Here is a 13778-nt window from a genome sequence, read left to right on the forward strand (position 1 = left end):
TTTTTCTCATCTGTGACTGCTGGTCACAAAACTTATGAGGACACCTACAACTGTTAGACTGCCAGAAATCACGGAACACAGGAAACGTTCCTGATGTTATGAAACATCAAGAAAACACAGAGGAGGAAACAAAAATTCTACTTACAGAAACATAAGCTGAGAAGATGACGGATATCTTCTCAGGGAAGACACAGACATGACCTCACTGAGTAGTGATGTGTTGTATGTTCCAAAGCAACACGATACTGTCATGGCCTCCTGTGCTTTCTGTGACATAAAGAAAAAAATCACCTACCATCTGAAATGCCAACACTACAGTACTCTGGAAAGTTATCCAGGAACAAGAGTTTCCGAGGGGGCAACAGTCAAACTAAACACTTAAGGAAAGATCCTCCAAGAAACAGAGGAAGTGCGTGGCAGCATGAGCACGAGGCTGATCCAGCTTTAGAGAGGGGCATGAATGACAGCGTGAAGACAAGGGATGCTATAGATCACAGTGACAGCAATAGCACAGCACCGGGAGATGCCCAGGGGCTAAACTGGCTGTTGAGGCTGGAAAAGAAGTTTGCTTCCTGCTCGGGTCCCCATTGGCTGGTGCAGGATTTTTCAGCCCTGGCAGAGCAGGCTCTGCTGGTATATCTAGCGGCAGCACTCCTGGACCGGCACAGATAAGGCCACGCACCGGTCTGGAGAATGGATCTGAAGATGTTCCTAGTCTTCACTGCATTTCTGCTTCGCGCTGCCCTGGCCTTCCCTATTCAGGTGAGAGCAGTTCCATGCAACCCTGCTCCGTCTTCTAATTCACCTGTTCTTCCTGGAGTGAAGCTGTGGAGACCCATTTTGATAAATTTCCTGCAAGAAAAATATTAGTAATATAATAATATATAAAGCCAATCTAATAATTTGGTTCCTCCCTATGGCCTGATTTTGATGCTATTGTTGCTGCATTTATGAGCTATGGAAGAATAATGCCTTTTACCTATTGGTTTTGCAGGAGAACTATGGAAACAGCACAACAAGTAAGTAGGATTTATACTGCATTTTAAAGACAACTGTTTGTTAATTCCTGACTGTATATCACACACTTTGTTGGTGTGTGACTTACCTTTAAAGCAAGTGAAAGCACTGACTCTTTTGAATAAGGCCATGTTTCCTAATGTGGAATATTGGAATATTGGGCTGAGTGCAGGTGTGTTTTCACACAGATGTGCTTTACACATACTTTTGGGGTATGGCTAGTTAGGTTAATTTTATGTGCTTGCACAGGCTTGAAAATAAAATTTTGATAAGACATTTTGATAGCTTTCCATTAAGTTGAGTGTTACAAAAAGACGGCTACTCCTTTGCCTCCTTGCCTACCTTAGTGCAGCAGTAAGAGAAAGGGAGTCAGAGAAAGCTTTGCTTTGTGCTGGGGTAGAAAACAAATAGTACAGGCTTAGCTGAACAGCTTTTGTCAATTGACAAAATAGAAGGAGGTAATTGCAGATCTCCAGAGAAGGTCAATGGAAATAAATCTGTAGGTAGACTTTAACTACAGCAAGAAACTGCCAGGTCAGGGGTGATGTGATGTGTTGTGTGAGAGGAAGAGGCCTTGGAAAAATTTGTTTGACAGAGTCAGAGCAAAGTTAAATGACTAATGTAAACTGACCAATTCGTCTTTTGAGCTGTCGTTTATGGCACGGAAGCAAAAGGATGTTGTAAAATTACTGCTCAGTACATTTAGAGCCGGCCGAGGGACACACTTGCTCGAGTTCATAGTCAGTTGCTGAGACTCAAAGTTGCAGGGTTACTGGCACAGACACATACAGTGAGTTTTAATTTATCATTGTTACTGCTTTTTGAGCCTTTTGAGACATCTTTCAATATTTACAGTGCAGGGAAAATGTGAACTGTATCATTTTGAAAGCTGTGTCACACCAGATGTTCATTTGATCGATGACATGGCAGATGCCTTCTGTGATGTCTCATTTGGGTTTTAAAAAGGGGTTGCGGGCGTTATGTGCCTGGGAATCTGCAGCCTAATTTCCACTGACTTTGACTAGTCAATTAATCTAGTGCCTCTTGAGTGCATGAATCCTGAATCTGGTCAACCCATCTCAGAATGTGCTTCCCTGCAGAATTTTTTTAGATGCCATGGAGCTCTCTGATGCAGCTGGTGGGAACTGACTGAACTTTTCTATAATAAACTACCATTGTTACAGTGGACTTCCATTGCCATGTAACCAAAGTAACAGTCTGGAAAGACAGACTGAAACCTTTTTGGCTCATTAAAAGCAATTCTGTTGCAGGTTCTAGATAGATTCTGAATAGGAAGAAGTCCCCTCAGTACATTTGGGTGATAACCACTATGAAAAGGGAGAGGTGCTGCAAAGTGTGACAGAGCTTGGCACATCTTCTATTGAAAACACATCGTCAAAAAGATAAGGAGCATGGATAGGCTTAGAAATAAAAACTATTTGCATAAGTGTTCTCTGTCTCACTGATGGATAATAAATAAATAAATAATGGCTTTCTGTTTTGACAAGGAAGAGTGCAATTATTGGCCAACTGGAAGAGATTGCCAGAAAGGCTTGCAGCATATCCATCATACTTAAGAACAGGTCAAACAAACTGTGGTCAGGAACAACATAGATAAAACTGTTTCTGCCTTAGGGAAAGCAGACAAACCGGATGACCTCCGGAGGTCCTTGCAATTTCTAAACTTTTATGGTATTATAGCAATGAAGTTTCTGCTCAGAAATCTAAGTATCAGATGGGATTTTCACTTCTATTTTCACTTCTATGTTTGTACTAGAAACTGACACTTGGTAGAAATCAAAAGACGCCACACTAGAAAAACACCTTAGGACTCAGAATGGTTCCGAGCTGCTGTCAGGTACATGCTGAAGCTGAGATTATTTGCCCCATGCTAAATTACAGCCTTCATCCCCATTTTATAACTTTACTCTTTGACACTGAAACCAGAGAGGATTGTTGAGCTGGTTAGCCTGCACCTGTTGCAGTGAACTCTAGGGACAAAGCGTATTTTTGTCCCTGCTTTCCTTTGTCATTTTCCACATTGAAGCTGATTAAATGCTTTGTTGATTCTTAGATGCTAAATGACCAGGATTCTGTCTCTCAGCACGAACTGCTAGGAATTTTCATAGTCGTTTGTCTAAACCTCAATTTAATTTCTGTGCCTACGCATGGGTTAGTGCACCCTGTTCCGCTCCAAGCAAAGGCATTCCCTTGGCTGAGGAGGGCCGTGTGATTGAACACTGTGAAGCTGCATTCAGAATCTAATTTGCTTGTCTTTTTCTTCCTTGCTTTTTGCAGCAACAGAACCTACTGAGGTAAGAACAGCTAAATCAGCTCTTTTGATCACTTTGGGGTTCAGCGTTGTAGAAAGTGAGGGCAAGACTCATGTGCTTCACCTGTATCTCCATCTGTGCAGGAAAGTCTTCTCAGATCAACAGTGCAACAGTGTGAGCAGTTTCCATCCCCATTCCATTTATTGCTCCACAATGCCCAGATATAGCCCACATCCCAGGAGGCTTTTGCCTTATCTGGGGTCATAGAGAAAACTCAAACTCACTTTTCGTTTATACAAGACAAGGGAAGCATGGCAATCTGTTTTGCTACAGACATGACTCCCACAGCTGGGTGCCAGCCCCACAGTTCCCCAGAAGCAGTACAATGGCCTTTCACCGCCGTGTTGTAAGGTGATACTGGGAGGACTTCGTTGGCGATTTCATCAACCTTGCACTCCTACGAGCAGGGACCTAAATAAAACTGGAAGATCTGAAACTTACTCTACACTTCAGGTTGCATATCCCAAGTCTTCTATGCTGATTGCCTTTATGATATCCATATTTGCCAACATATCAAAGAAGAATATCTACCACACCATGGTACTTCTTTACACGTGGCACAGTATGTAAAAGCTCAAGACTGCACTGGTGAAAGATACTTTCAGTGGTAATCTGGAGAATTTTGATCCTTTGTATGTTACATTATTTAATCTATATGTTATAATATACAGTGTGAGGTAATACCAATGCATCACTCTTGCAGGTTACTACCCAAGAGGATATATACGGTATGTATTATTCCATCTAAATGTAAGTATTTGATATGATACGCTGATTGTTAGCTACCCAGTTACCCCAGAAAATAACACATGCTTAAGACAAATTAATCTTAAGGAAGAAATTTTAAACGAAAGCACTCACCATAATATTTCACGCAAAACAGAGTCTCTTTGTTTTGGCCAATTACTTGGCCTTGCTAAATACCTCAGCTGTTACTTTTGCTAAAAATAGCTCTGCTTAGATAATGTCCTGACTTAAGTCACTTCCAAAGGTTACAAAAAGTGCAGAGGCTGTGCGCTTGTGCTTTTTATTTATGTCAAGATTTATTGCATAACGCTCAGAGTTGGCTGTTTCTACTTGTAAGGCATAGGAGTCCCTCATGCTGGGGACATCGGTCTGACCCATGGAATAGGAATGCAGCTCCTATTTCATTGGTTTCAAGGGTTTTTCAAGAGGTCAGCATATCCAGCAGCAAGCAGCAGTACTGCTCTCCATCCTTTTTTGCTCCTGGTGTCTTATGTTGGGGGTTTGAGTGTGAACTCCGCATGCAAAAGGAAAACTGTTCTGTCTGAGTGCGTGAAGGGAGCCGTGCCGCCAGCTGGCCACTTGAGCAGGACAATACAGATTTACAAGAGCCAAAGGTCCAGGCCTTAAAATGGGATGGCTAAGGAAAAAAGGAAAAAAAAAAAAAAAAAGAGAGAGGGAAAGATTGAAAGAGAATGGCTTTTGGGACTGGATTAATGCCAAAATAACCACAACTGGGAGGTTCACAAGATTGTGTCACTGAGCAAATATCTACATGTCTGAACAGTGTGCCAGTCCCTAAATAGGCTTTGTAAGTTTTACATGCATCACTGTAACCAGAACCCCATCCAAGTGAGCTCCTGGAAACTCATCAGGTTAAAAATCAGGATTTGTATTTTCCCTGGGAATGAGAAAGTGATACTCTTGTATTTCTGTGCAGGATCTCCATCGCCTACAGAGACCTACTCTGAGGAAGATGTTATTTTTAACAGAATTCTGAAAGTTAACAAAGGTAATGCCAACAAAGCCTTGCTTATAATGGGTCTCTCTTTGTTGCTTTTTGGGGTTGATGTGGGAGGTACAATATCTTACCAGAATCTGTGCAAATATTTCTCCCATCTTACACACCATCATGTAAGAGATGCCCAGAGACAGGCTCCAGGGACTACTGTGTGGTCTGCTGAAGCCTCATGGCATCTCATACCTGTAGTGTCAACACTGAAGATGATACCAGCTGTGAAGGCAACTGAACTATCCAGGCAGCTTCTTCAGCTTTAGCTCTCAATATCTTTGTCATTCTTTGGATATAAAAAGACAACCTAGATATTTGGATGCTTTACTGTTTAACCCTCTTTTTCTTGAATGCAATCTACGCTTGCATTCAGTCATCCTATGGCTTTGTAGCACAGACTCCTAAGATAAGCTATGGTCAGTTCTATGCTCATGCTCCCCGCTCCAGACTTCCTGTTCCTTGATTCTTCCAAACTTTCCCCATTCTATCAGCTCGTCGTTCTCACATTTTCCCTTTCAGCAGTCATTCGAGAAACATTACTACTGTCTGCAGAAATGGGCACCAGATATTCCTACAGTTGTCTCTGGACAACACTCACTTCTCTCTTTGGTTTGCTTGCCCTCTTGAGTTCCCTTGTTGGCACCTCCTGCCTTTGCCCAGCACCCTTCCTGGGCAGATATTTGATGCCATTCATTCAGTGTCACATGACGGATGATGAAATAGTGCCAAAGTACAGCATCCCTCTCTCTATTGCAACTGCTTTCAGTCATTCCCTGTCTTGCCTGAACTCCATCCAACAGAGCTGGAGCTTCTCACCTCTCCTCTTAGCTAAGGACACAGCAGCAAAGGTAGGGAAGCAGATAATGTCCATCTAGCCCAATAGTCTATTTCTCATGTTAGCCAGGAGCAGGTGCTTAGGGAAAAATAGAAAAGGAGGATGAGTAGAGAGTGACGCTTTTCCAAATGTCTTTAGCAAGCATCCAGCAATCTATGGCTCAGATATCTCCACCCTTTCTCTCTCGCCACAGACAGCTCTCAGTACTTGCAAGAAGGTGACATAGTTCCACAAAGGAGACGCAGTGCCATCAACTGTCGCCATTGCAATTGGCCCCAGTCCAGTGATGGGATTGTTCGTGTTCCCTATGTTTTGGATCCTACTTATGGTGGGTGCAAATTTTAATAATTCTTTTTTTTTAAGTTATTTATTTTTAAAATGGATTTTGTCCAATAAGCTTCAGATAGAAACCTATTCTAGCGGTCACAAAAACAGTTAAATCAATTCCAAGGATTTACTTGTGCTGTGCAAGCACAGATGAATTGTAAATTACGAAGACCTGAACAGGAAAAAGAAAAGATATCAAAGTTCCTTGAGACTTTTGCATTCATGATGGTTTGGGTCTGGTTTTTTGGAGACAAGAATGATCACTCCTTCTAATGGTACCTGACAGAATACCTGCTTTTATAAGGTGTGTGCCTACTGCAGTGCGGTTTCGAGGGCCTACTTTTCATTAGCAAAATAGGTTCCCATAGCTGTCTCCAAGTGTCCAATCAGAAGATAGGTTAACAATCACCACTATAATTTAAAACAAGTAGTTGAGAAAAAAAAGCTCCCACCTGAATCCATTTGGACAAATATCTGTATAAAGAGGATCTTGTGCCAGGCTATTAATATCTTAAATGAAATTCATTACTGAACAAAAAGCAAGAAAGAGCCTAGGATAATGTTTCTGTCCCTCATTTACCCTGTTTTTGAGCACATGTGAGATTTTAATGGCATATGCCATTGTCCTTGTGCAACCCTCAAAATTAACCCTTTCTTCTCCAGAGGAGAGCCACATAAAGGGGATTCATGATGCCATGGCAGAATTTGAAACACTGACTTGTATAAATTTTGTGAAGCGCAAGACAGAACGTGACTACCTCAACATTAAATCTGCTGATGGGTGAGTTGAATGATAAATTCACAAGTTATTTCTACATTGTATTTCAATTCTTACACTCAGAGTGAGTGTGACCTTAGAGAGGAAAGAGGAATGGATTTAGCGAAGAAACTTGATGTTTTATCACAGTGCCAAAGCATCCTCCTTGGATACCTTGCTAGCACAAGGACTCAGCAGTTACATCAGGGACTCAACAAAGACACTGAAGTGACACAGATCATGGGAAAGAACCATTAAGTTGGAAAGACTATCTAAGCTCAAGTTTTCTGTGTGGTATAATGCACACTTGAGCACAATATATAACAGATTACTGTAGGTCTTATTTGCACAGGCAAAACCAATTTCAGCTTATGAAATAAACAGTCCTCTGAATCACACAGTTGGCTGTCAAGGTCAGAATTAGAGCCTATGAGGCAATCATTCAACACCCATTATCCTGAAAGTGCTATTCATCTTAGCTCCAGCTCTGATAGTGTTCAATATTTTGGGGGAGGGGGAAGTTATTTCTAGGGAGTTAAAGTCCCTGTGTACAGTGAAAGTCAGAATGCAGGAGCCTCCATGCTAATGAAGGTCTTCCAGGAAGCTTTAGCGATGACGATACAGTTTGTTGTTTTCTACGCCATGGTCAGTTTTGCCCTTCTGTAGACTCTGACTGTCACAGTGGACAGGAAACAATCCAAGAATCCTTCCACTCCCACAAGACGTATGTGAAGCAAGGTTCTCTGTACTGTCCCTTTGCCTGCCTGACAATAAAAATCCCCTAAGTCTTCTATTGGTGTTTCATGCCTCTCTCAGCTGCTGGTCCAACTATGGGAAAGTAGGAGGTGGACAGACTGTCTCTGTGATGAAAGGAGGCTGCATGTGGAAAGGAATAATTCAACATGAACTGGACCATGCTCTGGGCTTTTTGCATGAACATTCTCGAAGTGACAGGGATAAACATGTAAAGATCATGTGGGAGTACATCAGTCCGGGTAAGTTCCTTTGAAGTCCTCAATGTAGAAAGTGGTGTAGATACATCCTATTGTTCCCGGCTCTTTCTTCTTCCCTGAAGGGAGTAGATAGGAGACATACTCTAAGTACGATATCCTATATTACAGCTGACAGACCAGACTTCAAGAAATTTGAAAACTCCAATAACCTGGATCTTCCGTATGACTATTCCTCAGTAATGCACTATGGCCCGTAAGTAGCAGCATAACATTGCTTTTGTTGGAAGTCATATCTTACATTAGAATTCGTTTCTGTAATAACTTCATCCTAACCACCAGTTTCCCCATTTTGGCTTCTGAGAAAAACACTGTGACTCAGTTCAGACAAGCTACTCCCTAAGATTCATTGTCATTCGTTATCCTTTAGCTTTCCATTAAGGAGCTATTCACAGCTTAACTTGGGAGCAAATTAGGGCATCTTGAGATTGACTCTGCTTACTGCTGGACATGTTAATCAAACCTATTTGAACAGCACTGTTAGTCACAACAACAACTTGTGTACAATTCTTGCACTCCCCCCAAAGCATGCCACTAAATGCTGAAAGAAACAATTCCACTTAAAGAACATAATTTTTCATGGATTTTTTTTGCAGATACACATTCACTAATACCACTGGAAAAGCAACTATTGTACCTGTCCCTGATGGATCAGTACCTATTGGACAGAGGCAGGGACTGAGCAACTTGGACGTGGCCAAAATCAACAAACTTTACAATTGCAGTAAGTATCTCAAAGCCATCCTTTCATCTTCTACTCAAATCCTTCACAGAGATGTTTGGGCACAGCAGAGGCAGCAGTTTCTCATCAAAGACTGCGAGACTATTCTCCTAAATTGATGGTACCCATTAGGGTTACTCTGGGAGAGAATCATAGAATCATAGAATCATAGAATCAGTGAGGTTGGAAGGGACCTTTAAGATCATCAAGTCCAACCATTAACCTACCCTGATAAAAACACCACCACTCCTAAACCATGTCCCTAAGCACCTCATCTACCCTTTTCTTAAACACCTCCAGGGATGGTGAATCCACCACCTCTCTGGGCAGCTTATTCCAATGTTTAATAACCCTTTCAGTGAAAAAATGCTTCCTAACATCTAATCTAAACCTGCCCTGACATAACTTGAACCCATTTCCTCTTGTCCTATCACTTGTCGCCAGGGAGAAGAGGTCAGCTCCCATCTCTCTAAAACCTCCTTTCAGGTAGTTGTAGAGGGTGATAAGGTCTCCCCTCAGCCTCCTCTTCTCCAGGCTAAACAACCCCAGATCCCTCAGTCGTTCCTCATAAGGTTTGTCCTCCAGACCCTTCACCAGCTTTGTAGCCCTTCTCTGGACACGCTCCAACACCTCAATGTCCTTCTTGTAGTGAGGGGCCCAAAACTGAACACAGTACTCGAGGTGAGGCCTCACCAGTGCCGAGTACAGGGGGATGATTACTCCCCTAGTCCGGCTCACCACACTATTCCTGATGCAGGCCAGGATGGTGTTGGCCTTCTTGGCTGCCTGGGCACACTGCCGGCTCATGCTCAGCCGGCTGTCCACCAACACCCCCAGGTCCTTTTCTGTCAGGCAGCTTTCGAGCCACTCCGCCCCCAGTCTGTAGCGCTGCATGGGGTTGTTGTGACCCAAGTGCAGGACCCGACACTTGGCCTTGTTGAACCTCATACCATTGGCCTCAGCCCATCTGTCCAGCCTGTCCAGATCCCTCTGCAGAGCCAATCTACCCTCAAGCAGATCAACACGCCCCCCCAGTTTAGTGTCGTCTGCGAATGCAGAGGTGAAACTGGAGGCACATTGTGATTAGTGAGGAAATGCTTTTTGCTTCCAAATTAAATCAAACACATTCACTATTGGCATAAGTGGCTGCTGTGCAACTGGCCTAAATGCTGTCGTATGCTTCACTGGAGTAATTTGGTTTCTTAAAGCTCAGGAGACAACTATAAACTCCACAAAGAGCCAGACATCTCTGTTCCTCATTGCAGTTTGTATTCAAGACCGGACTCAATACAGTTCTAGGATCCTCTGAATGGGAACAGTTTCATGATGACTTCTCCAGTTTTCAAATGTTTAAGCTGTCATTCTAAATTTGTATGTATTTTTAACTCTTTAATTTTAACCTCTGCTAGAAGAAATTCTCCCATACAATCAGAGAAATTCATTCAGTCAAAAGGAAAAAACATGATGAATGAAGTATTGCCCCTTGCACAGAGAAAAGCCCAGTCCTCCTCCTAAGCTTAGAATTTAAGCATTGCAGAGACATCATATTTGCGCTTGACTCTTCTGACGTCTCTTGACTTCCCCATCTCAGTGGAAAACAATGTTACCGACTGCAGTGAATTTAAATGTCTTACACTCCTTATAGAGGTGCAGAAAGAAATCCCTTGCTAAACTATGGAGCTAATCAACAAAAGCTAATGCTTTTTCCAAGCATCACTTTACTTTCCATTTTGATGCAGATACTTATAAATTATGTGAAAATTAGGACAACATGATTCTTCATTTTAATCAAGACGTACCAGTAATCTGAAATGAATGCTGGCAGATCAGAAAATCGAGACCAGTCCATTCTGGAGAGATTGTAATTGTAAACGAGTGGAAGCTTCTGCAAGCCTGGTGCTGAAGCGAATGTTGTGTCTTTCTCAGGTCGCTGCAGCACTATTCTCGATGCAGCATCTGGGTCACTGAGATCTGCCAACTACCCAAGAAATTACTCGGATAACACCAACTGCGTCTGGCTCATCCGAACCCGATCCAGAAAGGTAATCGTGGGTTAATAGTGGTCTTGGAATATGGTTGAACTTAATTCTTTCTATGTTAAGCATTTTACACTTTGTCTGCCGATCAGTCATCAGATAGTATCTTTTCCGTGAGAGTGATTTCAGACTAGTCTCTACTTCTTCTTCATGTCCTTAAGCCAGGTATGGGCAAAGACAATTGCAGAGTTGCAATTTTGAAAAACCTCCATATGTTGGCTTTCAAATTTGCAAAATCGAAACAAAGCAGTCTGAGCATGGGAGCATTCAGTCACAGGTCCATTAGACCTGAACCCTGCAACTTCAGGGGATGAGAGGCAAGGGTGGGTGAGCAGTTCCAGTTTGGGCTTGTAGTCCTATACAATTATATTAATGGTTGGTTTTCTCTTCCCTTATAGATTTCCCTGCACTTTCAATCCTTTGAGCTGCAGACAACCAGAGGCTGTCAGGGTGATTATGTTAAAGTTTATGATGGATCCAGCAAGTCTTCTGCAGTTCTAATGGACAAGACCTGTGGATCAAAGTTACCCAGTGACGTAGTTGCTTCTAGTAATCTTATGCTCGTAGAGTTCGTCACAGATGGTGCTGATACAGCTTCTGGTTTTCAAGCCATCTTTACTTCTGGTAAGTCTGAGAACAAGGAGCATGGCAAAAAAGCCCAATCAGCGTCAAATCACCCTTCCTCTTCACAGAGGAAAAACATTGTTTGAGGAACTGCTCTCTACAAGAGCCATCACTTCCTACCCTGCTTTTGGCATAATGGAATGGTCGTATGTTGATACCATTTATTTATTCAGGCAGATGAGGCCACGCTCGGGACAAGTGGTGTTAGGCAGGTGGTTCACTGTTTGTCTTGCCTCTCAGATATATGCTATTCCAAAGCATGTGCCGTTAAGGATAATATCAATTTAACGTTACTGCTAGCGTTACCATCACAGTAGAAAGAGAATAAATCGTAATGCGGGATTTAAATATATTGCTCCTCTGAAAAAGATGTAGTTTTTAATCACACAGCTGAAAGGGAGAGAGAGATCTATGGTGAACCAGGTCACCCAGCCCCATGGCAAGAAGAGAGGTGGTATTTCCATGGTCAGGATCCCTGGAATGTAACCACCTAAAGCTTATTTCTTCAGTCTCATTTAATTAAGACTAAGGCCACAACTATGCAACTAAGTTACCACAGTCTTCCAAGTTAGCCTGTATCAGCTGGAATAAAGAAATGCCCATGTGCACATCTGTAGCCTGTACAGTAGTGCAGCTTGCCTTAGAATGAAAGAAAGATCAGCTACATCATATGACCTTGTATTTGCCATAGGATAAAAACAAGCACACAGCATTTGCATAAATACACTGAAATGCAGTAGCTTAACTGAATATACCCAAACACAAACAGCAATTTCGCGTTGTCTGTATGTAGTGTCTATTTCTGCCCATTGTAGCTATGGACAGAATGAAGACTAAGAAAACTTCCCATGCCACTTTGATGTGTCAACAGCTATAAAACAATCCTAGTTGTCAGATAAGATGTGATTTAACATTTACATATTTTAGAGATAGTACAATTTGTTCAGAGAGCTCTGAAAGCTAAATATTCTCTCATTTCACTTACAGTGAGGACCCAAAGAAAAGCTAGTATCCACAACTGACTTAATGAAGAAGAACCTATTCTGTGAATATTGAAATTGTGTTTCCTACTTTGCTCCTTTCCTGGCTTGGATCAGTATGAAATTTAATTCTACTAAGAATCGAAGTTTTCATCTTCCTAAGAAAGTTTATTCCCCAAGCCATATAAATGTATGAATTCTATACATCCATCATGCGCCTCCTTTTGTCTGCACAGTTAAGTTATTACCTCTTTCTATTTAACAATTAAATAAAAAGCTTCATAAAAAAAAAAAAAAAGTTTCCATTTCTATTTTCCAGTAGTCTCTTCTGGCCATACACACTATCAATGTGGTCTTACTTCTTATTGCCCTTCATTCAGCCACAGGGATATCTCTCAGGTATATCACTGACATCATTGTAGGTTTAGTTAGTCGCCTGAAGAGACCAGCTACAAACTTTACAAATTCATTTTATGATCTTCGCAGTCTTGACCACAAAGACGCCTTAGATACAGGCTTTTTTCCCAGCCTAATATTCAAACTTCCAAATATGGCATCTCCCTTAACAATCCCGTTATCGCACTTTTAAAAGGACATCCTCTTGACCAAGACAAGCCTGTAACAGATCTGAGAACACAACAGGCTGCTATTTTACTCTTGTAGCATAGACAGATAGTCAAACATATGGCTAACCCGGGTATTTAATACTTGTACGTTTAGCTCTGAAAAATGCAAATACTTTTCCTGTTCTTGCTCTGTAACACTAGGAACCTTGGAATTTTTCTTGTAGAAATACATTTCTAGAAAGGAACAGTGGGAAATGAATTTGAACCTCAGAGTAAAACTCATGCAGCAAATGACAAATTATTAATTTATTTTCTTTTCTTAAAGGAGTCATCAAAAAGACTTAATTTGCAAGACTTTGCTCAAAGCCCAGTCTGTATTTAAACTATTTGTTGAAGAATCAGTCACTTCTTGATGGTAGCAAAACTTTAATTCCATTGAAGATTGCTTCTTCATCCACAATGGCTGTGCAAATGCCTCTGAACACAGCGATTTTGAGTCTGCTTTAGAAGAGATATTTCTTCAGTTCTTCAGACACTACGAGATGGGTTGAAATTCTGATATGTTGTTCTAGTTACTCTCAGCAGTCAAGTGTTGCTATCAACACATCATAAAAGGAGGAGTCCTTCTGAAATATTATTAAAAATGCAATTTTAGAGAAAACTGCTGGACAGCTGTGATTCCTGAGCCCCAACAAATCAAAATTGAGGAAATAATACTGCAAAGCCAGAATCTGCTGGTGGATGGGTGAGGACCAACATCCTAGCCCCCTTTTTTGAGAGAGAGGAATTTCAGTGGGATTAAGTGTTCCAGGTGAT

The 13778-nt window shown here is 41.7% G+C and overlaps 1 protein-coding gene across 1 annotated transcript; it reads left to right on the forward strand.

Moving 5' to 3' along the window:
- Positions 1–693: 693 nt before the first annotated feature.
- LOC309673326 (astacin-like metalloendopeptidase) lies at positions 694–13513 on the forward strand (the record flags this gene model as incomplete). Its single annotated transcript, XM_082485069.1, has 12 exons — positions 694–762; positions 995–1019; positions 3316–3387; positions 5035–5106; positions 6135–6269; positions 6932–7049; positions 7842–8020; positions 8147–8231; positions 8632–8759; positions 10683–10798; positions 11191–11416; positions 13404–13513. The coding sequence occupies 12 exons, from the start codon at positions 694–696 to the stop codon at positions 13511–13513; spliced, it is 1335 nt and encodes a 444-aa protein (XP_082341195.1).
- Between the last annotated feature and the right edge of the window lie 265 nt (positions 13514–13778).

Source organism: Vanellus vanellus, assembly GCF_965231255.1.
Source record: "Vanellus vanellus genome assembly, chromosome: 6".
Lineage (NCBI taxonomy): Eukaryota > Metazoa > Chordata > Aves > Charadriiformes > Charadriidae > Vanellus > Vanellus vanellus.